We start from the raw sequence: 23,822 nt of genomic DNA on the forward strand, positions 1-23,822 counted from the left end.
ACAGCATCCTTAATGTCCAGGTAAAACAAAACACTGATGAGAACATGCTTTTTCCTAAAATACTGTTCCCTGCAGGGAACACATCACGAATTACATCTTAGAAAATGAGTAGCATGAGGCATGTGATGCAAAGCCCTACCTTTAAAGTAGTCTGTTTTTTCTGGAGAGGCTTTCTTCGGTGTCTTGTTGGGGGTCAGTTTATTTTTGTTTCTCTTGAACAGTGCCAGACGGGCAGCTGGACCTGAAAAAAGAGGAAAGTGTACCCTCAAAGCATCAGAGGTGTTCATGCAGTTCAATAAAGATACAACACAGACTTGTCAATGGCATCCAGCTCGCTTTTTTGGAGATTTTAACCAGTATCAGTTCAAGCATCAAGGCTTCCATCATATGGTCAATGTCATTCTTGTTGTTTAATTTTGAATGTTTAAAAATCTTAACCTGGAACTTGAAGGGAGCATATGCAACCAGGGTTAAAAAAACACCTAACTAAGGGGCAGAACCACATCCATAGACATTCAAAGGCATTCAAATTTGTACTCAACAGACACAGTATTTCTCCTACTCTTTTAGACATGTTTCTGAAGACATTAAGAGCACTTAAGACATGCATGCATTGAAATTTTCTGGTCCTCTAGTGGTTTATTGAAACTGAAAACTTAAAACTTCTAAACAGTGAATAAAAATAGCTGCTTCCTACCACTGGTCCCATAGCCAAAAAATGCATTGTGGCAACCCAAACTTATGTTACATATATAGCGCAGAGCACTGCTCACTGTTATCGTCCATTAGGGCTAATTGAGGAGGAAGGTTTCACTGTTAACATGGAATAAGAACTTAAAAATATCCCTTCTTCCCTTATAAAACAAACTGTACAGTGAAAGCAGACATTCAATTAAAGCAGTGGCTTTATAGAAACTACAGTTATAATATTAGAATACGGAGATGACCACTTCGACTGATGGTAAGGCAACAAAACTGTAATGTTGCACTGGAGAAAATGTTAGTGGCCTACCCAACAGTTTCCTATTCCTCTCAGACCTCATTTTCTGTGCCCTTTTCAGCATCAGATGAGCTGTATGGCTGTCTGTGAATCCCCTGGGAAAAATGAGAGGCAAAGCAACACTGGAAATAATGACACATTTGAGTCTCTCTCTCTCTTTCTCTCTCACACACACACACACACAGAGAAAACAATGCAAATGTAACGCCTGTTGTTTCTGTGAACAATGACTATACCCACCCAGGCATAATCAGTTACATAAAGTGAAGAAAGTGATGACTTATCAACAAACAGGGTAAGATACACAGCTCACAACTGGAGTACACAGACACACACACACACACAGTGGCTGAAACTGCCTGTCCTAAGCGGGGTCATGGTGAACCGGAGCCTAACCTGGCAACACAAGGCACAAGGCTGAAGGGAGAGGGGACACACCCCGGATGGGACAACTAAAGTATTTATGACTAATCGTTTTTTAAAGCTGTAGAGTCAAAAGTACCTTATTAAAATGGAAAACTTACCAATCTTGCAATATTTTTTCCGCTTTTTCAGATAAAGTAGAGACTCCAGAATTAGAAGTTCTGGGCATAACAAAAAGAGAAAGTTGCACATATTTTTGTAAATGTGTATATAGTGGGAAAATCTAAAGGAAATGCATTCATACAAGGTGTGGGGAAAATGTTAAGGAGCACAGTGGTTCAGAGAAACAAATATACAATATACTGGACGTACATTGTATACAAAGTATACAATACAATATATACATATACAATATACACAGCACAGAGGTTCTCGGTTCTGGCTCTGTTGTGGTGGAACAACCTCACCCCTCACTCAGAACTGCTGAATCTCTGTCCACATTTAAAAAGAGTTTCAAAAACTCACCTCTTCCAGACTCATTTCACCCATGATCTCTTAAATTCATGTAAGGAATAAATGTTCATGAACTATAACTTCAAGATCATGCCTGGATCAACCCTTTATGCAGCTACTCCTGTATTGTAATGTGAATGTTTATATGTACCTCAACAAACAAGCAAAACATTACAAGGAAGGTGATCAGGAGTTGTGGATATTCGGATAAAGTTTTATGCAGCTACGCGCGTGATGAACATTGGTTCATATGGTGGAAACAAACTTACCGTACTTAAGAATTATGCATCTGCACATTTGTCTCTCTTTCTGCTAATGTAATGCACACATTGTATTTTCTATGAGATGTACGTCGCTTTAGAGAAAAGCATCTGCTAAATTACTAAATGTAAATCTAAATATACTATCTCTTAGAGCACCTTCCTGTTGATTCAAGAACTCCAGAAACACAAACAAATTCCATTCATTGGCTTTTTCCATATCTACACAATGGTTGTTTTGTAAAAATACTCTCGCATAACAGGGTCCTGCACAATGAAAAACAGCTGGAACATCTTATGGAAATATATACCTTTTTTATGTAATGGGCTTATTATTCAATAAAACGGTTGTTTTGCCCATTATGTGGTCATTTTACTTCCAAAATGTGCATTTTATTCTTGATAATGGCTTTTATGAAATGTTTTGGGATAGAGAGAGGCACTAGGTGCCTCAAACCTAACTGGTTTTGTTGCCAGAGATGTCAGTGTGTCTTTTTTGCAAATACCGTCCGTATCTGTCATTCCTGCATTTAGGTAAACGTGTGACTTTTCTAGGGGTGATGGTTAGCAGAAATTTTATTTCCAATGTATGATGTCACATAGTCAATTAAAGAGATTAAACTTGTTCCTGCAGTCTTATAATGTATTAGCAATGAAGCTGCTTATTCCCTACAGAAAATCACAGCTGACATGGTTATGACGCACAAAACAAATTTTAAAAAAGTAAATATCCTTAAAGGGGGCTGTGGCGGCGCGGTGGGTTGGACCAGTTCCTGCTCTCTAGTGGGTCTGGGGTTCGAGTCCTGCTTGGGGTGCCTTGCGACAGACTGGCATCCCGTCCTGGGTGTGTCCCCTCCCCCTCCGGCCTTACGCCCTCAGTTGCCGGGTTGGGCTCCGGTTCCCCCTGACCCCATATGGGACAAGCGGTTCAGAAAGTGTGTGTGTCTGTGTGTGTGTGTAAATAGCCTTAAGATCTTCTCATTGCTGCTATGGGGGGGGGGGGGAACATGTGTGATCACTGGTAAAAGAATTTTGTCCCCATATACCTGACGCATCTAAAAAACACGTATGACTTAGCAGCACACATTTGTGATTAATTATCTGAAGTACATCAGTCTGATGGATGGCGACTTGATTACTTCTGTCAAGGCTGTTAAGAACAGAGCTGTCCAGCGCCACGTGTAAGACCCTTCTCCTTGGGTGTTTATGATTCAGACCCCACACTAACATATTTTAGGTAAATGTTTTATTATTCGATGGGGGGTGCAGTGGCGCAGTGGGTTGGACCGGGTCCTGCTCTCCAGTGGGTCTGGGGTTCGAGTCCCGCTTGGGGTGGCTTGCGACGGACTGGCGTCCCGTCCTGGGTGTGTCCCCTCCCCCTTCGGCCTTACGCCATGTGTTGCCGGGTTGGGCTCCGGTTCCCCGCGACCCCGTATGGGACAAGCGGTTCTGAAAGTGTGTGTGTGTTTTATTATTCGGTTTTATTATTGTCACATTTAATGTTTAGCTGTTTTCTGTGTTCACTGTAACCTCAAGTAGATTGAGAGTCTATGGGTGATATAGATAAAAAGATAAAAAAAATGATAGGATAAAGATAAAGAATGAATAAATGAAATAAATGAAATGGAAGCATTAAAAGAAAAACTAGGAATAATAAACTTTACATTTATTCATTTAGCTGACACTTTTCTCCAAAGTGACTTACAATGTTAAGGTTACAATTATTACGAGTTTACAGTTATTTACCCATTTATACAGCTGGGTAATTCTACTGGAGCAATTGAGGGTAAGTACTTTGTTCAAAGGTGTGGATCAAACCTGCTGCCTTTAGATCCAAAGTCAGTAGTCCTAACCAATACATTACCAGTTCCTATGATTTGACATCCTCACAATGGGGTGATTTCACAGAATGATTTACCCAATTATGTCCGGCTTCTGACCATACCCCAAACACAAGCACCTGGCAGCAATCAGCCAGGCAGAGTATAAAGGGTGCCATACCATCACTTCCAAGTAGTGGAATATCATTGAGACAACTGTCCCCACTGCGTTTCCATCCAGTCACTTCACCTTGTTTGTTCCTTGCTCCGTGTTCCTGCCTCGTTTCCCAGCCCTGGCTCCTCATCCCCACGTCTTGCCTCCCTCATCTATGCTTCACTTTGTACTTCGACTTGGGATCTTACCCCAGAACGATGTTCATGCCTCAGTTCTTCAACCTCCCCCCAGCCCCAGACCAAGACTCATGCCTTGCCCTTCAGACAACTACTAAAAGATCCCGCACTTGGGTACTACCTCCTGTGTCCTGCCCTTGTGGGTGTCATACATTATGGAATGACTGTAATTCAAACTAGTAAATGATGGAATCCACATATAAGTCCTGCTTTCACAATCTCTCTTTCATTGTACCTGCTTGATCCGCCGTAACTTCTGATTGAGGTGCTTGAAGACCAGCATGGCATCTTCTCAGCTTCTGAACTTGGCCAAGCTTGCCTGGGCATCTCAAGCGGCACAGAGGCTCCTCCCTTCACTGTTGTGTACTTATTCACCAGTGACTGCAATGTGCAACAACCAAACAACAAAAGCTTATCTCCATCAAGTACAAGTGGTCCTTGACTTACAGTGATTTTTCTTGGTGTAAGCTAATTTTATTGTAAGTCGCAAATGCCCTAGACTGAGCAATTAAAAGCAGTACATTGCGTGTAATGTGCATGGTATGGTACACTGAATCAACCAGGGAAAAAATAATTTTTCCCAACTCACAGGCTATGAATACAAACCAAAGCTCAGTGATTTAATAGTTCTAGGTAACAATTAGAAGACCTCCAAGTTACTTGATTAAAATTCAAAGGGAATCTACTACATTCCGGGGTGCTGTTTCACCACTCATGAACTCTGTGGAAAACACTGCTCTGAGAAGGATAAATTTTTGCAGTAACCATTACTTCATTTAAGGTCCTCTGTTCAATTACTTCCAGAGATCTCACTATTAGTGGATTTGTGTAGGTTAATCGTTTTTTTTGGCATTTTTCATGTTAAACAAAGTCTGTTTCCAGCTGTGCTGCATCAATTTTGTGGCTACTGTGATGTAAAGCTCTGAGCGGTGTCCAAGATTAAGAGGGATAACCGAAATAAAACAATAAAAAAACCTTGAAAAATGACATCAGGAGGTGCAGAGGAAGTTTGGAGTTTCTTAAAATTCTGTTTTCCAAGGTAATAAATTTAAGAATTAATCATGGCGGTCAGAGCCTTACATCCTCAAGGGACAAAAAGCAATAATTTGTCATGCCATTACCTTTGTCTGAAGCAGCTGGTGGGAGAAAGGCAGCGTTGTGCTCTCGAGATGTTTTGGATCCAGGTTTACCCAGCCCTCCTCTAAGGCAGCCTTCATGAAACCAATCCAAGCCAAAACAACAGGGTTGGGCCATAAGAAATTGTGACAAGAGCTTGTTGTCAAACCTCCTGTAATAGTGCTTTTTAATAAGTTCCTATTGTATCAGAAAACACGTATTTGCCTCACCTTCAAAGCTAAGTGAAGAGATTTGAGGATGAAAAATGAACCAAACTCTTTCCTGAGCATTGGAATTTACACTAAAGGACTTCTTGATATGCATTTCTTAGAAACACTTTGTTGTCAAGGTGAAAAATGTTATTATTCTTTATTGAGCTGGTGCCTTTGTTGAAGGTGTCTTACACTGTAAGATAATGAACTTTACAATGATTTACCTATTTATACAGCAGCATATTCTTACTGTACCAATTCATGGTAAGCACCTTTGCTCTAGGGTACTATAACAGGAATGGGATTCAAACAGCAAGAAAACAAGACAATCAACTGGACCACACTACTCTTACCACTACACTATCTGTTGCTGCCTTGACTTACATTTTCTCAAATTTTGTTTCTCCTCACACAGTGTAATAACCAATTGAAAAGTAAAAACAAAGTTAAAAGTGAATTAATAAGTCCTTCAGTTTAATACCTAAAAGATTAAAATAAATTTGTAACTTATCACTCTAGACCGACAGAATGTACTGCCTAAAAATAAATATCATATTACCTGAAAATTTAAAAGGAAAAAATATTTAATGGGAAATATGCAATAAATACAGACCAAAATAGTGAGTATAGTTTTAATGGATGAGTTTAAACACTTTCAGACAGTAAAACTAACAGAACTGGGGGTTTAAAGCTGCTGTAGGTAATCAGTTGAAGTAATTCCACATTTAAGGGCACAGGACATGGATGAACCCAGCCCACCTCATCAAGTGTAAATTCATCCACGTCCACCTCATCAAAGTCCTCCTCGGGCTCGTTGATTTGGGCCAAGGCCAGCGCCACCGAGAGCCTTTTCCTCAACACATAACCCTTCCAAACAGCCTAAAGGTGGAACAGGTGGAAGTAAAAAACAGTGACAGATCAAACGCAAAGTTGAGTCTTGCATAATATCCAAAAAACTCAAACTTCAGAGCTCCCCGTGTCATACATCTTTGTGGCCCAATGATTCAGATTTACATTTACATATTACATCTATTACACTGATTCATTCTACAGAGCCTTGAGATCTCATTAAACATTGAGCAAGGACAGAAAAGATTTTTCAGGAGAATTAATATGCCCAGCAGAATGCTTTGAAAAGGGAACACAAGTTGGTCACGTCTTCCAGTAGTAATATATGAGGTACACCAGCTGTGAATTAAATGCAATGAGCAAATCACAGAAATCAGTCAGACATATTACTTAATTAAAAATAAATAGTGCAATATCAAACATGTATTATTTACAATTGATTTTGTGTGCCTCCCAACGGCTGATAGTTGTGAAACATTTGTTTAAAGTAACATTTATATTTGCTATGTGTGTGTTTGTGTTTTTACAGCTTTGTCATAAGTAATTACAATATATTTTTATAGACATGTTTTTTATGTTTTATTTATTTTTGTTTAAGCACATGTTTATTGTAGCACATCCCATAAGGTTTATGTGATGACAGGGTTAGACATGGGTTTTGGCTTCATGTGGAGTGTCAACTACACAGCAATGTCTCTCACACACACACACACACACACACACACACACACACACACACACACACTATGGGCAATTTAAAGTCACCAATTCAGCTAAACCACATCTTTGGACTGTGGGGAAAATCTGCACTTTGTTAAGTGTACAGTAAGTAATGGCTATGAAAGAGGTGAACAAATGTAAGTACAGGGCCATACAGTATTAGAGTAATTAATGAAGAGAAACGGCATTGTTATGCTATGTTATGATAACTAATGTTTACTACAGTGGTAGGGGGGCGCGGTGGTGCAGTGGGTTGGACCACAGTCCTGCTCTCCGGTGGGTCTGGGGTTCGGGTCCCGCTTGGGGTGCCTTGCGACGGACTGGCGTCCCGTCCTGGGTGTGTCCCCTCCCCCTCCGGCCTTACGCCCTGTGTTACCGGGTAGGCTCCGGTTCCCCCGCGACCCCATATGGGACAAGCGGTTCTGAAAATGTGTGTGTGTGTGTGTGTGTGTTTACTACAGCTACAGTAACTGTGTCCATTTTGAGAGGTTTTTGGTGATGTTTCAGTATAAATGGGTATCAATTTTGGGGCTCAGGAACACCTAAAAATATTTGGAATTTAAACTAATGGTAATTATGCCTTCAAGTTTGTCACCTTACAAAGAGGTTTTCAGTAATTAATCACCTTCCTAATTCTACAAAAGTACTGTCGTCTTACCTGAATAACAGTGGCTGCCCATTCCTGATCCACAGTGGCTCTGGTTGCACACATGGCCTCAGTGCAAACACAGTCCCGTCTTGAGACATGTCCCTCTGGAGGAATAGTCTTACAACATCTGTACCTTCGCCAGTAACTCTGAATAATCACAGCAGCCATTCTGCAAAAAAAAAAGCACAATGGGAGGACATTGCATTAATTTCTTCTTTGACTCAACACTGCAATCTGTGAATTCCAGTGCAATTTGTGAAAACGAGTACTGTTTGAGGTTCAGCTTCAGATCTGGCTGGGGGACCTTCCCGGCTGGTTTGAGAGTTTTGCCTCTGCTCTCTGTGTGGTACTGGGAAGCACTGACATGAAAGCTGTCGACATTGTCTAGACTGTCACTTTCTCTCTTTTCCCCCATGGTATTGGCCGAATATTGCAGATCCTCCTGTGATGACTTGTCCTGACATTCATTTTTTGAAGTTTCTTGAACTTGGTTCAACTGGACCAGATTATTGTGTGTCAGGGAAAGAACTTCTGCGCCTTGGACATTTTCTTTGACCAGGCGGCTAGAAGGGATATCTTCCTGATGGCAGTGGTGATTTGATTCCATGACCAGGGTATCGTGCACTTCTCCTTCTGCCTTGTCTGTCAAGCTGAAGTCACCGTATTCGTGGGCATAGTGATGCTCAATTGCCAAGAGCAGAAGTTCGTTGCTGTGACGAATGATGGTTGACGGAACATCCGCAGGTGAGCAGGAACTGAAAAAAATGAAAATGTATCACTAGTACCTGCAAATATATACCTTAAGGAAGTACTTTTCAAAAGTTTTCGAAAGGATGCTATAGTGTAGAGGTTGATACAGTAGCTTATAAATGTGAATTGATGTGATTCAGAACAGCATCAAACAACATGTCAGCCAAACAGATTGAGAAAACCTGAACACGTCAGAATCCACAGTAATAACTTGCTGATTTATACTTCATATTTGTAGAAATTATCGTTATTTTTAATAGAAAAATACACTACTTCCAAGTGCATGTTTTTGGTGCTAACAATTTGGCTTTTTACTTTGGTTTTAGTAACCGTACTGACAATAATGACAGTATGCACTTACTGGAACAAAAGCAGTTTGTTTGCACAGAGTTCATTTAAGGTGAAGAAAATTACATCACAGCTCTACATCTCATAATAACCCTTTCACTGGGGGGTAAAAAACTGGCACAGAACCAGCTGAATTACACTTTATTTGATTAGTGACGGCTGGTTCCGCTTCCCTCTGCCGCCATGTCTGCTGTCACTCAGGTCACACCATATGCCCTAGGTAGCTCGGGCCTTGGGCAGCTGCCTGCTGCTCACAAAGACCCTGCTATGCAACTCAGCACAGAAGGAAACACGCGAGCGCGTGCGCGCGCACACACACACACACACACACACACACACACACACACACACACACAGTTAATATCTCTCCAACACCAGCTCTTCCCCATTTACCTGCTGGTCTGCTGGATTACCATTCTAAAACTGCCACGACACCATCCGGTAAGAACGGTGCTATTTATACTGCAATTAATTAAGTGATTTTGTGTGATTAAATTGACAGTTCAATTTTTTCAGGAATACGGGTGATCCTCGACTTCTCATGTTCTTTTCTGATGAGCCTGTCATAAGTCGACTTTGCTGTCAAAAATCCCCTTATACTCTTTACAGACACTGTAAAGACACAACAGCACAAATGTTGCTTTGTATACTAGGGCTTTGTTATATTTTTATATTTTTCCATTAACTTCACATATTTTCATACAAAAATGATATTAGTATCGAATAATACTATATATATACACACAATAATTATAAAATGAAATACAGTACAGGTAATTATTTATGAACACTGTAAGTTTTTACATTTACATTTATTAAGAGATGCTTTTTCCAAAATGACGATTTCCATTAACTTCACATATTTTCATACAAAAATGATATTAGTATCGAATAATACTATATATATACACACAATAATTATAAAATGAAATACACACACACACACACACACACATTTTCAGAGCCGCTTGTCCCATACGGGGTCACGGGGAACCGGAGCCTAACCCGGCAACTCAGGGCGTAAGGCCAGAGGGGGAGGGGACACACCCAGGACGGGACGCCAGTCCGTCGCAAGGCACCCCAAGCGGGACTCGAACCCCAGACCCACCGGAGAGCAGGACTGTGGTCCAACCCACTGCGCCACCGCACCCCCTGTAAAATGAAATACAGTACAGGTAATTATTTATGAACACTGTAAGTTTTTACATTTACATTTATTCATTTAAGAGATGCTTTTTCCAAAATGACGACTTTTAAATTATACAATATTCATAAAACAATCATAAAAACTCATTTTTCCACTTGCTGCCATTTTAAATAAAAAGAAACTAGAAGAGAATCACCAACCAAAACTTTAGTAAACAAAGCACAAGACACCCAAACACTGAGACCCAAACAATAAGCAATATGGTGCACCGTGGCGGCATGGTCAGCTGATGTTATCGCACAGCAGATGGAGCGGTCGTGATAGGGCGTTACGACCAAATGTCGGGACTCAAAAAAACACATAATAAGGTAAATTGGATGGCTGCTCTAAATCTGGATTGTTGCAAGTCACATGTCATAAACTGAGGACCACCTGTAGAGTAAACTTCTACTGAAAATATCTAGAAACATTAAACCTTTGGCCAACATACTTTTAGTACAAAAAATAAGAACTGCAAATCAGGCCAGTTCAAAATGAACATAATTGGACAAAGGAAACAATTAATTTCAAAATGTTGGCAAATATTTAAATATATGAAATGTATGAAAATGGGGTTTTTAATATTTTTAAAAATTTTCTGCCTCTTGAAAAGAAAGAGGTTTGAAAAGTGATAAGACAGAACACTGTGCCCAGAGTGACGCGATTCAGATTCTCCATGGTAGCCCCCTGGTCCAGGAACCTGGTTCCAGATCAGTTACATTTCAACAGTGTCGAGATAGATTAGGGCAGACGGTTCACCTGTGCAAACCATAGCTGACATGAAGTCAGGTCAAAGGTCAAATGGGACTGGTGCTCTCTGTTGGGTCCCAAAAGAACCTCTGTCTGCAATAGAAACTGAAATTTTAATCCTCCAGCCATAAAGAACTTCTGTATGAACTGCTCTGGAGAAACCACTGCTTGTCACATTCTGTCATATAATTTCAGCAGGCCCTTCAAAAACGTGAACATGTTGAAATGCTGACCAAAGTCCCGACCGACACTTAAAAGTCACTGGCATCCAACTGAAGGTGCTGCTGGTTGTAGATACTGCATCATGTTCGCAGAAGCTATAGTAATTTGTATACATCATTTCTGATAGTATTGAATTGAAAAGACCGTTAGCACAAGGAGAAGAAAATTACAATTAGTTTATTAATCAATGATTGATTTAATTTGTAAGGCTAAGTTAAAAACTAATTAAAACATTATATAAGTTTAGACATTATTGGAGGTACTAATTTACTTATTCTGGTATTATTAAATTTTCCTACAAATGTCATGGCTGTCAGTACTCAAGAAAATCTGATGAAAATTCATTCACCTGCCCCTTTGTTAACAACACTTTGTTCTCCTGTAGCTGTGTTAGCATGCCAGTCACCCTGTGCTAACTTCCACTGTGTCTGCTGGACTACAGAGCAGCTGGGCCCTGTGTGTTTGGAGCCCTGGGTTTCCTTCTCTGGTGCACCAGACCCAATACCTTAACCCTGGGGCTTGGCAGCAGGCGATACTAACCAGAGCTCACTCATGTGCTTCCTGTTGGTTCTCTCCACCTGCACAAACTGGGCTTGACAGAAGGCCAGGAAACTACTGGGCCATGGGTCGCCACCTCCATCTGTGCCACGAGCTGGGGGTGGGCCAATGCTCTCGCCATCAATCTTCCATAAGCCGGGTACCATCTCCAGCAAAGCAGACCTGCAAGAGTAGACGAGATTGAGTATGTCTGATGCCCCTCTACTTGTGGCCGCTTGGTCGTCTTTCACACAAGGGGTCAAAAATCAACAGCTTGAAGGTTTCCAGTATAAGCCCCATGTTGGTGGAATCATGTGCCCCTCAGAACTGCTGAATCCCTCTCAACATTTAAGAATGGTCTCAAAACACATCTCTTTGTGACACTTTTCTCCTGATCTCATATCTGCTGCTCCATAAACTTGCTCTACATAATCTTTTTAAAAAAGTACTCATTTTATACTTGACATGGAATATACTTGACCCATTTCTTTGTGCAGCTGTTTGTGTCATGTATTTTGGAAAGGACGGTGAATAATTTACTGCACTTCCAGAATCGCGTTGTCTACATCTGTATCTCTGTCTCTGAGTTGTACACCCCTTCGGAGAAAAGTGCCTTCCAAATGAATACATGTACATGTAAAATGTAAACACTTGCAGCTTTCCTTGCTTGTCCTCGTCAAGTTCCCAACGGCTGTTCCCCCACATCATTGGGTTCCTAACCCTGCAACACTTTCTGTGGCACTAAGATTTGATTAAAAACTACAATTTTTTTAAAAAAAAACTTTATTTTGGTGTTTATGTAAAATGCGCGGTAAATCAGCCTTTCTGGATTTCAGTATCTTCTTTGTAATGGAATCAGCCTTCAAGAACACGTTCCTGTGAATAGTGAAGCATCACATTCATTTGTGAAATGTACAAAATGTTAAGAAAGTGGTCCATTCTTAAGCTTGACCACAGACATCTTACATTAAATATTTTCTACTGGCAAAGCAAGCAGAAACGTGGTTGCTTAGTGGCCAGTTTTGCACATACTGCATTTTCCCCGAGCGTTAGCAAAGTCATTATGTACCAGCTGATCCTGAGACACAGATTTATCTGCAGTCAAAATGTATCAAGAAATACGATCAGCCTCTTCTCACTGGCAGCTCCAGCATGTTTGGTGGAACTGTTTACCGTAAGCACATGAAACCACTTACAACACGTAAACTGTGCACCAAGTTTGACATTTAGGGTCCCGGATTGTCAACAAAATCACTTTCAGGGCAGAAAAAAGTCTCGATTTGAATCTGATGTTCTCATGACACAAGTTTGTGACGACACAGCACTCACGCTATAGACTGAAGGGGCACCGGAGTCAAGAGCTAAATGTGAAATGCCAGTCAAGTGTTATTTAATATTAAACGACTGAACTTAAGCAGCCCTCAGCAACCTGTGTACAGGACTGGCCTTCGTAGCGAGGTACACCGAGGCTTCCCGTGTCCAAAAAACCTGCTGAGGACAAAAACCAGTTAATTAAGTTAATTTCTCACATCCCTCTTTGGACAAAAACATATTTATTTCACATGTGTTATTTATCTTGAGGGGGGTGTGATGGAGCAGCAGGTTTGGCCGGGTCCTGGGTCTGGGGTTCAAGTCCTGCTTGGGGTGCGCCTTGCAACGGGTTGGCGTCCCGTCCTGGGTGTGTCCCCACCCCCTCCGGCCTTGCACCCTGTGCTAGGCTCCGGTTCACCGCAGCCCTGCTCGGGACAAACGGTTGTGGACATTGTGTGTGTATTAACCTTGATCTCTGCCATCAAAAAGAACTGTTAATTTTTTTGCAATGTCTAAAACCACTTGTCATGGTGAACTGGAGCCTAACCCAGTAGCACAGGGTGCAAGCCTGAAGTGGAAGGGGACACACCCAGGACGGGACATCAATCCATCACAAGGCAAGATTTTTCTGCAAATAAATCAGATGTCTCAGATAAGCTGACAGGTATTAGTTCAAGATGTCTGAAAAAAGAGTGAGGGAAAAAGATAAATTTAACTCATATTAAATTCAATTTAAAGTTTTACATACTGTAACATGCAGTAAAATATATTGTAGAATTTACAGTAGTTCTGGAATAGTACTGTGTAGGTTATGAAAGAGTCATTCTCACCGATACAAAATGTTTAACCGAAGCTCACATACCATATTATCTGAAAATTAGCAAATGCCATTATAATAAAACACATTTAAGGTGATCTCCTCACTGTAAGTAGCTACAGGCAAGCGAGATCATGGTGCAATACACTGTATCAGACCTTTGCTCTAGAGCAAATATGAAGAAAGTTAAAAGATACAGTTAGACTATCTGACTAAGTCATAGTGGAAGTGTTATTAGCCGTACACCCTCCAGCTGTGTTCCAGCCTACTTCAGAAGAGCTGAGACCATATTTCATTTCGCGAACACCCCGTTGTAAGTTCGATAAAGAAGTCCAAGTGAAATGCACTGCATAGTAGATGTGTCCTGTAGAACAACTCTTCTCAGTGTTCTTTAGTGCCTCAGTAATTTAGCGCTTGTTATCGCTGGCTGCACATGAAAGTGAATGGAGGGATAATTCCACTGTTGGCACAAGGTGGGTTACCAAGAGTTCATTTGACACCCCCCCCCGTCTGAGTCACTGGTGCAACCACAGACGTTCACACGTGAAAGAAAAACTTAAACTTTTGTTTTGTGAGCAGCCTAAAAAATCTTACTGTACTACTAATTTAGCACAGAGCTGCAGCAACCAGTGCGAAATGTTCATTAAAGGGCCATACAATTACATAATGTCTTACATAGGAATCCCAGGTTCTGCTGTAATAATAAACTTGGAGTACGAGAAAATACCTCTAATTCCTTTAAAATGGCCCATGTGTCAGGAAGACTTGCACAGGGTGTGCGTGCAAGACACAGGAAAGCCTACACAAAATATAAACCACATTTTGCTTCTTGAATTAACTTTTTGCACTGTGTCACTTATTAAAAATGTGTTGTGCAGATGCCACATCATTATGTTTATACTATTACAAAAGTGGCAGTAGGTGGCATAGTGGTTGGAGTCACCACTTCTGTACTCAAAGGTCAAGGCTCAAGTCCCACCTACTGCGCAATACCCCAAAGTGTAGTAACCTAAGCTGCTCCAGTGAAAAACTTACGCAGCAGCATAAATGGGTAAATCACTGTAAGCCTCTTAATACTGTAAGTTACTTTTCAGTGTCAGACAAAACATATAGAATTCCTTTTAACTCATCATTCCTTTTAACTGGTAGAGGACTGCAGAATTTTACACTGATAACACTTCCTGTTTTGTTTTTCCAAAACAGGGAATCGAGGCTTCATTCAAAATTTGCCCACTAGATATCTACTATAAACTGGATGTCACAGAAAAAAAGATGAAAAAGTGAATTAGTGTGGAACATTACACACAAAATTTGGAAATGAAAGTTTTACAGTCTATTTGCTCAATGTGTGTGAGTTGTATCTAAATTTGTTTCAGATCCACCAGTGACGGGACCTTTATTTAGGTAAATCAATGTCGTGTGATTATCAATCATTAGAAATATGTTCAACAATGATCAATAATTTAAGGTAGTGAACAAGGAAATTAATCTACAAGTAGCATCCACTTGAAAATGTTTTTAGGGTTACTAACACTTAGTCCTGGGTTTTTACCAGTGATGGTATTTAGCAATCCTCCTATGGCAAGTAAGACACAGACACCCTCCTAATGCAGAGTGCTGAACGGGAAACTACATATTACAATGGAATGTTTATTCTGCCTTCCACACTTTTTCTACCTTCTCAGTCTTCTGCACCATATTGCTCTGATATTCTATGTCAAGTATGAAATTACATTCGTTGGTCATCTTCCTTGTCAACTTCTGATCAGTGATATTCCAACAGAATTTATGGAATATATGTTTTTTTTAATTTATTACAATTAAACATTAAAGGTGGGAAAAAAACTTTTTTTGTTTAATTATAACTGTGCCTGTGATCACTGTTCTCATTTTAAAATCAATTTTAGTGCTTCTATTGCTTAATATTAATGTTGTTATTTTATTACCTCCAGGTAGTTTCCTTCTGAAAAGGATTCCCAGTCAAATAAATCTCTTGGAGACACAGACATCCATTCAGGCTTTTCTGGACATTCAAAAGATCTGAAATAAAGCAACAACATGAGGAACCTGTGCTCATTGTCTGCCCCCAATGTAACTGCAATGCTTTCTGATGTAATATTTTCAAGTTAGCAAAAGTCAAAAATATAAATGTAATCGACGGACAAAATGTATTTAATACAGTAAATGTTTCAAAATGCATTTAACATGTAAAGGTGTTTCGTGTGATTAGTCTTATGCCCGTTTTGCCTTCACCATTGTGACTCTACCATACACTGATAATATTAATTACATCTGAAACATCGTTTCCAGTAGATGCTGGTTGTGATCATGTGGCCACTAACGAAGATAAGTAAATAAAGGTACCTGAAAGGCAGTTGTGACTGATGTCCAGGCTCTGCAAAGACACACAGTCGGAGAGTGAGGGCAGCTCGGTGAGGCTAAGGAGCGAAAGGAGCGAAAGCAGAGTTAGAGAGCAAGAAGCTGCTGCGCACTAAACTAGGCGAGCGGTCCGATGACATACCTGTTCTGAGACACAGAGATACGGCGAAGCATAGGAAGCCAACTGACAGACAAAGCGTCAAGGGACGTGATGCAGTTGTCATCTAAATAGAGCTCCTTCATCAGGACGTGGCTGTTTAAACACGGCGTCTGCATTGCACACAAGATCACACAGCATCGTAAAACTGCACGACTGCAGCTTTTTTCCTGTAAACAACCTATAACGTAACACCGTCATCTCAGTTTAGTCAGTTGTTCCTTTACGTTCTTAAAACAGTAGCCTGATTACTGTTGAAAAACCTTTCATCATCTAACTGACTGAGACCAATATATTACAGCAGGTAACTGAAGAATAAAATGTGCAGAAAAGCACAAGTGTACAATGAAAACTCAAACATAAGTGTGTTTTTGAATACAGTTTATATGTGCCTCTTTTTATATAAGTGCCAAAAGCACACACAGACAAATGTGAAATGCAGCTTGAAAAATACGAGTAATAATGCACAACATGACCTCCGTCAGATTGTTCCCGTGGAGCTTCAGGGTGCTGAGAAGAGCACAGCTGTCTATATCCTCCAGGCTTGTAAGGTGGTTGTTGGAGCAGTCCAGGTGCAACAGCGTGTAAACTTCTCCTAGTCCCCTGGTGCTGATTAATTGATTGTGATCAATCAGTAATTTCTGAAGTCGCTTGAAAGACTTTAAACCACCTGTGAAGCAATAACACACTGAAGTGGTAAGGTAAGAGAAAGACAGCAACACAAGCACAGAAGTACAAAAACAAACAAACTTTCTTTTTTAAGAAAGACTTAAGTTTAAATTACGTTCTAAAACTTCATTTTGTATATATATCCAGGTACAAAAGAGACAGACAAAACACACACAAAATCAGTCAACAGAGTGCAGAGTGATCAATCTCTTTATCCCCTTGCAACCACTCTGAGACTAAAGATGGGCTCCTATCGCCCTCCAGTGGACACTGTTACACTTCCTGGAGCACACACGCACGCAACACGCACGTGCGCTGCCTGAAACCGCTTGTCCCGAGCAGGGTTGCGGTGAACCGGAGCCTTGTCCAGCAAAAACAAGGCGCAAGGCTGGAGGGACACATCCAGAACGGGACGTTAGTCCATTGCAAGGCACCCCAAACTGGACTCGAACCTCAGACTAGCTAGAGAGCGGGCACAGGTAAAACCCGCTGCGCCACCACACCCCCCTTCCTAGAACAGTACTCACCAATTCGAGAGATTCTGTTATGGGACAGTTCAAGTACATCCAGGTTCACGGCACTCTCAAGACCATGAATGGATGTGAGCTGATTCCCACTCAAGAGCAGAACTCGAAGGTTCTCCAGATTCTCACAATTCACAAACTTGATGGCATTTTCCTTGATGAAAAGAGCCATTTTACAAATGATTTCCAGACAAGTGGACAAGGTAAAAAAACAATACTGCGTTACAGTATTAAAAAATGCCTTTACCTGTACGTCAATATACTTGAGGTCCTTGCACCTGCTAATACCTTCTAAAGCCTCAAGTCCACATCTTCTAAGTGTCAGTGCTTGGAGTTTAGTGCACTCAGACAAGGTAGACAGACTGCAGCCTGGCAAATCTTCAAGAGTTACAGTGGTGACCTGCAACAAAGGTCAAATAATTTAACTGTATCTTTGAAAATCTCTAACTTGGATGTGGGTGACAACACAGGGTACAGGCATGTACAGCTGGAGTGGGATATGAACAAGCGTAAGGCGATGGTCCTAAACGCTGCACTGCTGGGTCCTGCCAGTTTGCCACCCTGAACAGTGGCAGTAAAATATCCAGTTGCACTGGACACTCCTTCACATTGATATGCTGAAGTTTGTGTTGCCGAAGACAGCGGGGCGCCCTTTACTATGTACTGAGGCTCCATGTGACGTTTGTACTCGGTGACGTACCTGCGTCAGAGAAGTCTGGGCTCCGGGACCAAGAATGGTGTCCACACTGAGTGGAGGCAGACGGCTCACCGGGCCTCGTCTCACCACCTTCCTGTCTGCTGGAGCCTTCCTCTTGTTCCACGTGGCCAGTCGGGACCAGGGAGTGCAAGTCTTCATCCATCCCAGCCTCTTCTGCTCCGTGCCATCAGGCAGATGGGAGCGTTCCCAAGTAGATGAGTGCACGCTGCCAGCGGCCGTGGGCTCTCCAGAACCAGCCGGCTTGGCACACCAGCTGGTGACACCACACCTGCTCTCTGTGCCATCTGTTACCCCTCTGCTTTCTGGAGCTAAACACTCCATCGCAGGACTGATGCTGAACGATGCTCTGACACTATGCGGAGAACAACTCTGCTGAGACTCGCGTGGTCCTTCTTGATCTTTTAGACCCAACAACAAGGAATCGCTTTTACCTAAGTGCTTCACACCTGCTTGGTTCCTCTCATTCAAAAATGTATTGTGAAAATGTTTAATTTCTCTGTAACACTGTGGCCCACCTTCTTCCCAAGAATCGAGTGCCACTAGCTCCTCCACAGGGAACTGATCTCCTGCTTCCTGTGTCTCACCAGTGCTCCTCCGCAGCACTTGCTGAATTCTTCTGAGTGCGTCTTCTTTTATGTTATTTTGTTTCCTTCCACCCTCTGCTACACACCTGCTCTCCATTCTTGGATTGGCCTCTAGTTCATCCCGTTCTCGTTGTCCCTTCTCATCCATTCTCTGCACATCTTTGTTCAGCTGAACCTGCTCCTGTTTGAGCATCCAGATCTTTTCTACTTTCTCTGGTTCCTTCAGACCCCTGCTGAGCTTCTCCTGCTTGGTACTGTATTCCTTCTCCTGTATGGTTCTCCTCTCCTCACTGACCTGCTCTTCCACCAAATTTCTCCTTAGATTACCCACTCTCTCATAATGCTCCTTCTCCTGTCTGACTCTCCTCTCCTCCTCCTCTGCTCCGATTTTCTGTTCCTCCATCTTTCTTCTCATCTTTTCCCTCACCTCACTGATTTTGTTCTCCTCCTCCTTCACTTTAATATTGTGATCCTCCATCCCTCGCCAGAGCTTCCCATCATTCTCCTGTCTAATTCTCTCCTCTCTGATTTTATGATCATTCATCTTTATCCTCATCTTCCCACTCTCCTGTCTAATTCTCCTCTCCTCCTCCTCTCTGATGTTCTGTTCCTCGATCTTTCTTCTCATCTCCTCCCTCACCTGTCTGATTTTGTTCTCTTCCTCCACTTTGATATTATGATCCTCCATCCCTCTCCTGAGCTTCTCCTCATTCTCCTGTCTAACTGTCTCCTCCTCCTCTCTGATCTTATGATCCTCCACCTTTCTCTGTACCTTCTCATTCTCCTCTCTAATTTTTCTCTCCTCCTTTCCTCTGATGTTATGATCCTCCATCTCTCTGTTGAGCTCCTCATTCTCCTGTCTGATTCTCCTGTCCTCTACTTCCTTTCTGATCATCTCTTCCTCCATCGCTCTTCTGAGCTTCTCCTTATTGTCCTGTCTAATTCTTTCCTCCCCCTCTCTGATCTTCTGATCCGCCATCTTTCTTCTCATCTTCTCCTTCACCTGACTGATTTTGTTCTCCTCCTCCTCCACTGTTGTTTTCTTATCCACCATTACTCTTCTGAGCTTCTCCTCATTCACCTGTCTAATTCTCTTCTCCTCTTCTGTGATCTTATGATCCTCCATCTTTCTCCGTAACTTCTCAGTCTCCCATCCAATTCTACTCTCCACCTCCTCCTCTCTGATCTTCTGCTCCGCCTTTCTCTTTACCTTTTCATTCTCCTGTCTAATTCTCCTCTCCTCCTCCTCTACGATGTTCTGATCCTCCATGTCTCTGCTGAGCTCCTCCTCATTCCTCTGTCTGATTCTCCTATCCTCTACCTCCTTCCTGATCATCTCTTCGTCCATCTCTCTCCTGAGCTTTTCCTCATTCTCCTGTGTAATTCTCTCTTCCTCCTCTCTGACCTTCTGATCCTCCATCTTTCTTTTAATCTTCTCCTTCACCTGACTGATACTGTTCTCCTCCTCCTCCACTTTGGTTTTCTTATCCTCCATGTCTCTCCTGAGCTTCTCTTCATTCACCTGTCTAATTCTCTTCTCCTCTTCTGTGATCTCATGATCCTCCATCTTTCTTCGTACCTTCTCCTTCTCCTGTGTGATTCTACTCTCCATCTCCTCCTCTCTGACCTTCTGCTCCTCCATCTCTCTGCTGAGGTCCTCCTCATTCTTCTGTCTGATTCTCCTATCCTCCACCTCCTTCCTGATCATCTCTTTGTCCATCTCTCTCTTGAGCTTTTCCTCATTCTCCTGTGTAATTCTACTCTCCATCTCCTCCTCTCTGACCTTCTGCTCCTCCATCTCTCTGCTGAGGTCCTCCTCATTCTTCTGTCTGATTCTCCTATCCTCCACCTCCTTCCTGATCATCTCTTTGTCCATCTCTCTCTTGAGCTTTTCCTCATTCTCCTGTGTAATTCTACTCTCCATCTCCTCCTCTCTGACCTTCTGCTCCTCCATCTCTCTGCTGAGGTCCTCCTCATTCTTCTGTCTGATTCTCCTATCCTCCACCTCCTTCCTGATCATCTCTTTGTCCATCTCTCTCTTGAGCTTTTCCTCATTCTCCTGTGTAATTCTCTCTTCCCCCTCTCTGATCTTCTGATCCTCCATCTTTCTTCTCATCTTCTCCTTCACCTGACTGATATTGTTCTCCTCCTCTTCCACTGTGGTTTTCTTATCCTCCATATCTCTTCTGAGCTTCTCTTCATTCACCCGTCTAATTCTCTTCTCCTCTTCTGTGATCTCATGATCCTCCATCTTTCTTCGTACCTTCTCATTCTCCTGTGTGATTATACTCTCCACCTTCTCCTCTCTGACCTTCTGCTCCTCTGCCTTTCTCTTTATCATCTCATTCTCCTGTCTAATTCTCCTCTCCTCCTTCTCCTCTCTGATATTCTGATCCTCCATCTCTCTGCTGAGCTCCTCCCTATTTTCCTGTCTGATTCTCCCCTCCCCCTCTTCCTTTCTCATCATCTGTTCCTCCATGTCTCTACTGAGCTTCTCCTCCCTTTCAATCTTCTCTCTTCCTAGGCATAGCTGCTGTCTCTTCATTCTCTCTTCTCTCTTTTGGTTGAGTAGCACCTGGGTCCGTTTGCGCACCAGGAATGCCCGGATGCTTGCCTGGACCACAGTAGCTGCTCTGTACCACATCTGATCAATCCTCTGCTGCTCCCGGGCTTGGGCTACTTCAAATGCTTGTCTCTCCTCCTCCATGGATTTCTGGAGTTCTGCAATTAGTTTCTCGAATAGGAATAAATGGCACAGCAAATAACTATATGATCTTAAAATTTCAAATGTAATATTTCACTGTCTACAGAAAATTTTGACCATGTCATTCTTTACCTCCTGCTGGCATAATTCAAACTGTAATAAGTCTTCTCCATTCCTCTGTTGCATCTGCAACCCAAAGACAATGGAAGATGAATCCATGAAGTTAAACTCATTTTTACAATAACAGTAATTTCCTAGAGTATTTTTAAATGTCTCTTACTATGCTGTTCTCTTCTATACTCTTCAACTCTTTCTGAAAATTCCTATGTCTGCTTCTCCTCTTCTCCTCCTCTTCTCTTTCCGCTTTCTGAAATTGTTCTGTCAGTTTTCTGTACTCCTCGTGCCTCTTTTTGCCCTCTTCCTTTAGCTTCTTCTCTAGATTCTCCAGTTCAAGGTGGAACAACTTCTCAGTTTCCATATAAGTGCTGTCTAGCTGACGATAGCAAAAGTAGAGAGACAAAGTACATGCAAAGTGGGGTCACTCACAACGAAAATGTGAACTGGTGGGGTATGAACACAGGCACACTTTTGCTCACATAAAAGACTTCATTTCTGCAATAAGAAATGGTGATTTGACCAGTCTATAACAGCCCCGCATGGAATGGGATGTTTCACAGAACTAATTGAACTTTGTAAGCAGGGGGAATCCTGCATTACAACGTACAGACCAAGATTTTTAAGCTATGAAAGCATGGTGAACTTTGTAAGCAGGGGGAATCCTGCATTACAACGTACAGACCAAGATTTTTAAGCTATGAAAGCATACTTCAGTAACCATCAGTGCAAACCTTCATCTGTTAACTTTCCTTCAGAAACATCAACAGGACATGTCATACAGCGGTGGGGGTGTAACTCCTCTTCCTCTATTTGAGACATAATCTGAAGGGAAGTAAATAACACTCATAAACAACAGTATCAGCCACTGCATGTTTTTGCATGTGCTATTATATGAACTCAAGTGAAACTTTCAAATCACACAAAACTTACTCGTTCTTTGAGCTGGACGGGGTCTTCATGGAGTTCTGAAGCTATCCCCTGCAAAATGTCTTTATAATGTTCTGAACCCCTGGTGTTCACCGAGTCTGGGGTGGGGGGGGGATGTTACATTTTGAGTAATACATAACACTCCAGGGGGAAGAGTCAGCCAAGTGGCAGTTTACTCTACTAGTTAACCCACTTATCCATGTAACAGCATGTGTACTTACTATGTTTTTCTAGGTCTTCAAGAATCACTTCTTCAATAGCACTCAGTCTTTTCCTGTTCAGCTCCAGACATATGAGAAGTGACTCCGGAATGGTATCGGGAACCTGTGAAACAGGGCCTGCATCACTGTCCTCTACACGTGCCACCAAACTGGGGAAAAGACCAGTGCTCATGTGCCTGTTTACCGGGTCTCTGCTGTCATCCACGCCATCAGAGACGTCTTCATCTCCAGAAGACACAAACTCCAGGTCTAAGGGGTCCAATTGGCTCAGTTCTTCAGCTATCATCCTTTCAATCATCTCACTGTCTGCCATGCTTTGAGACAAAAAAAGAGTAGCAAAGTGCAGCTGAGAACAGAAACACGCAGCCAAAAAATTTAAGTAGCTCAGCCAAGAAGTGGGGGTCTCCAAACACCAACACGGCACGGTAAAACACAGTGACACAGAGTACTGCTCTCCACAACTCTTGTTTCTAACCTACCTGGACAATTGTTGTTCTTCTGGAACAGAGAAAGCTTGGCAGAGCTGAGACTCCGCCGCCGGTTCCTGCAGCAGAGTAGTATTATTTCCTGTACTACTAACTTAGACTACAGCGCTGTAAACGGGTAAATCATCGTAAGAAACTCATTGCACAAACGTTACAGCGTAAGGCGCTCCACGGTTTACACCTTCATTACCAATACGGTTATTCACTTGTGTAATCGTGCAGCCGAAGGTACGGTGGGGTGGGGGGAAATCAGGCGTCGCGCGCTATCACCATGGAAACAACGGTGAGAGTTGCGGACGGAAAGTCTCAGCGGACAAACGTAGCGCGCAGCGAACACCCGCCCGATGGTCGCGCACGGTGTTTCCGGCGCTTTTTTTGCCGTTCGGAAAAGATCCATCGAGATTGAAATGTCGGGTGAAGGGAAAAGACTCGTAATTCGCTGCCCCCCCGGTTCTGTGACAACAGCTCGGTAGTCAGTTCCGTTGCGGTAATGCAAAACACATTTCGGCACAGCACCTTACCGCTTTTTCGAGCTTCTAGTTTGCTGGAGGGATTTACACCGT

General features: G+C 42.2%; 1 protein-coding gene across 2 annotated transcripts in view; it reads right to left on the reverse strand.

Moving 5' to 3' along the window:
* lrriq1 (leucine-rich repeats and IQ motif containing 1) overlaps nt 1–23,485 on the reverse strand; it is a 31,749-nt gene extending 8,264 nt beyond the window's left edge. The window contains exons 1-23 of one of the 2 annotated variants that reach the window (XM_018747489.2): nt 23,254–23,485; nt 22,959–23,088; nt 22,775–22,877; nt 22,557–22,651; nt 22,358–22,448; nt 21,790–21,998; nt 21,642–21,695; nt 18,204–21,539; nt 17,751–17,903; nt 17,507–17,657; nt 16,787–16,980; nt 16,296–16,423; nt 16,139–16,212; nt 15,721–15,814; nt 11,650–11,829; nt 8,123–8,608; nt 7,863–8,022; nt 6,395–6,514; nt 5,429–5,518; nt 4,543–4,688; nt 1,525–1,584; nt 1,013–1,095; nt 140–241 (exon numbers count right to left, since the gene is read on the reverse strand). In XM_018747489.2, coding sequence (XP_018603005.2) covers nt 140–241; nt 1,013–1,095; nt 1,525–1,584; nt 4,543–4,688; nt 5,429–5,518; nt 6,395–6,514; nt 7,863–8,022; nt 8,123–8,608; nt 11,650–11,829; nt 15,721–15,814; nt 16,139–16,212; nt 16,296–16,423; nt 16,787–16,980; nt 17,507–17,657; nt 17,751–17,903; nt 18,204–21,539; nt 21,642–21,695; nt 21,790–21,998; nt 22,358–22,448; nt 22,557–22,651; nt 22,775–22,877; nt 22,959–23,087 — 6,238 coding nt within the window. In that variant the 5' untranslated portion in view covers nt 23,088; nt 23,254–23,485. Of the gene's footprint in view, nt 1–139; nt 242–1,012; nt 1,096–1,524; nt 1,585–4,542; nt 4,689–5,428; nt 5,519–6,394; nt 6,515–7,862; nt 8,023–8,122; nt 8,609–11,649; nt 11,830–15,720; nt 15,815–16,138; nt 16,213–16,295; nt 16,424–16,786; nt 16,981–17,506; nt 17,658–17,750; nt 17,904–18,203; nt 21,540–21,641; nt 21,696–21,789; nt 22,003–22,357; nt 22,449–22,556; nt 22,652–22,774; nt 22,878–22,958; nt 23,089–23,253 lie in introns of those variants that run through there. The other variant, XM_018747490.2, reaches the window with a different exon arrangement.
* Nucleotides 23,486–23,822: the final 337 nt, after the last annotated feature.

The sequence above is a fragment of the Scleropages formosus genome, chromosome 2, assembly GCF_900964775.1.
Source record: "Scleropages formosus chromosome 2, fSclFor1.1, whole genome shotgun sequence".
NCBI classification, from domain to species: domain Eukaryota; kingdom Metazoa; phylum Chordata; class Actinopteri; order Osteoglossiformes; family Osteoglossidae; genus Scleropages; species Scleropages formosus.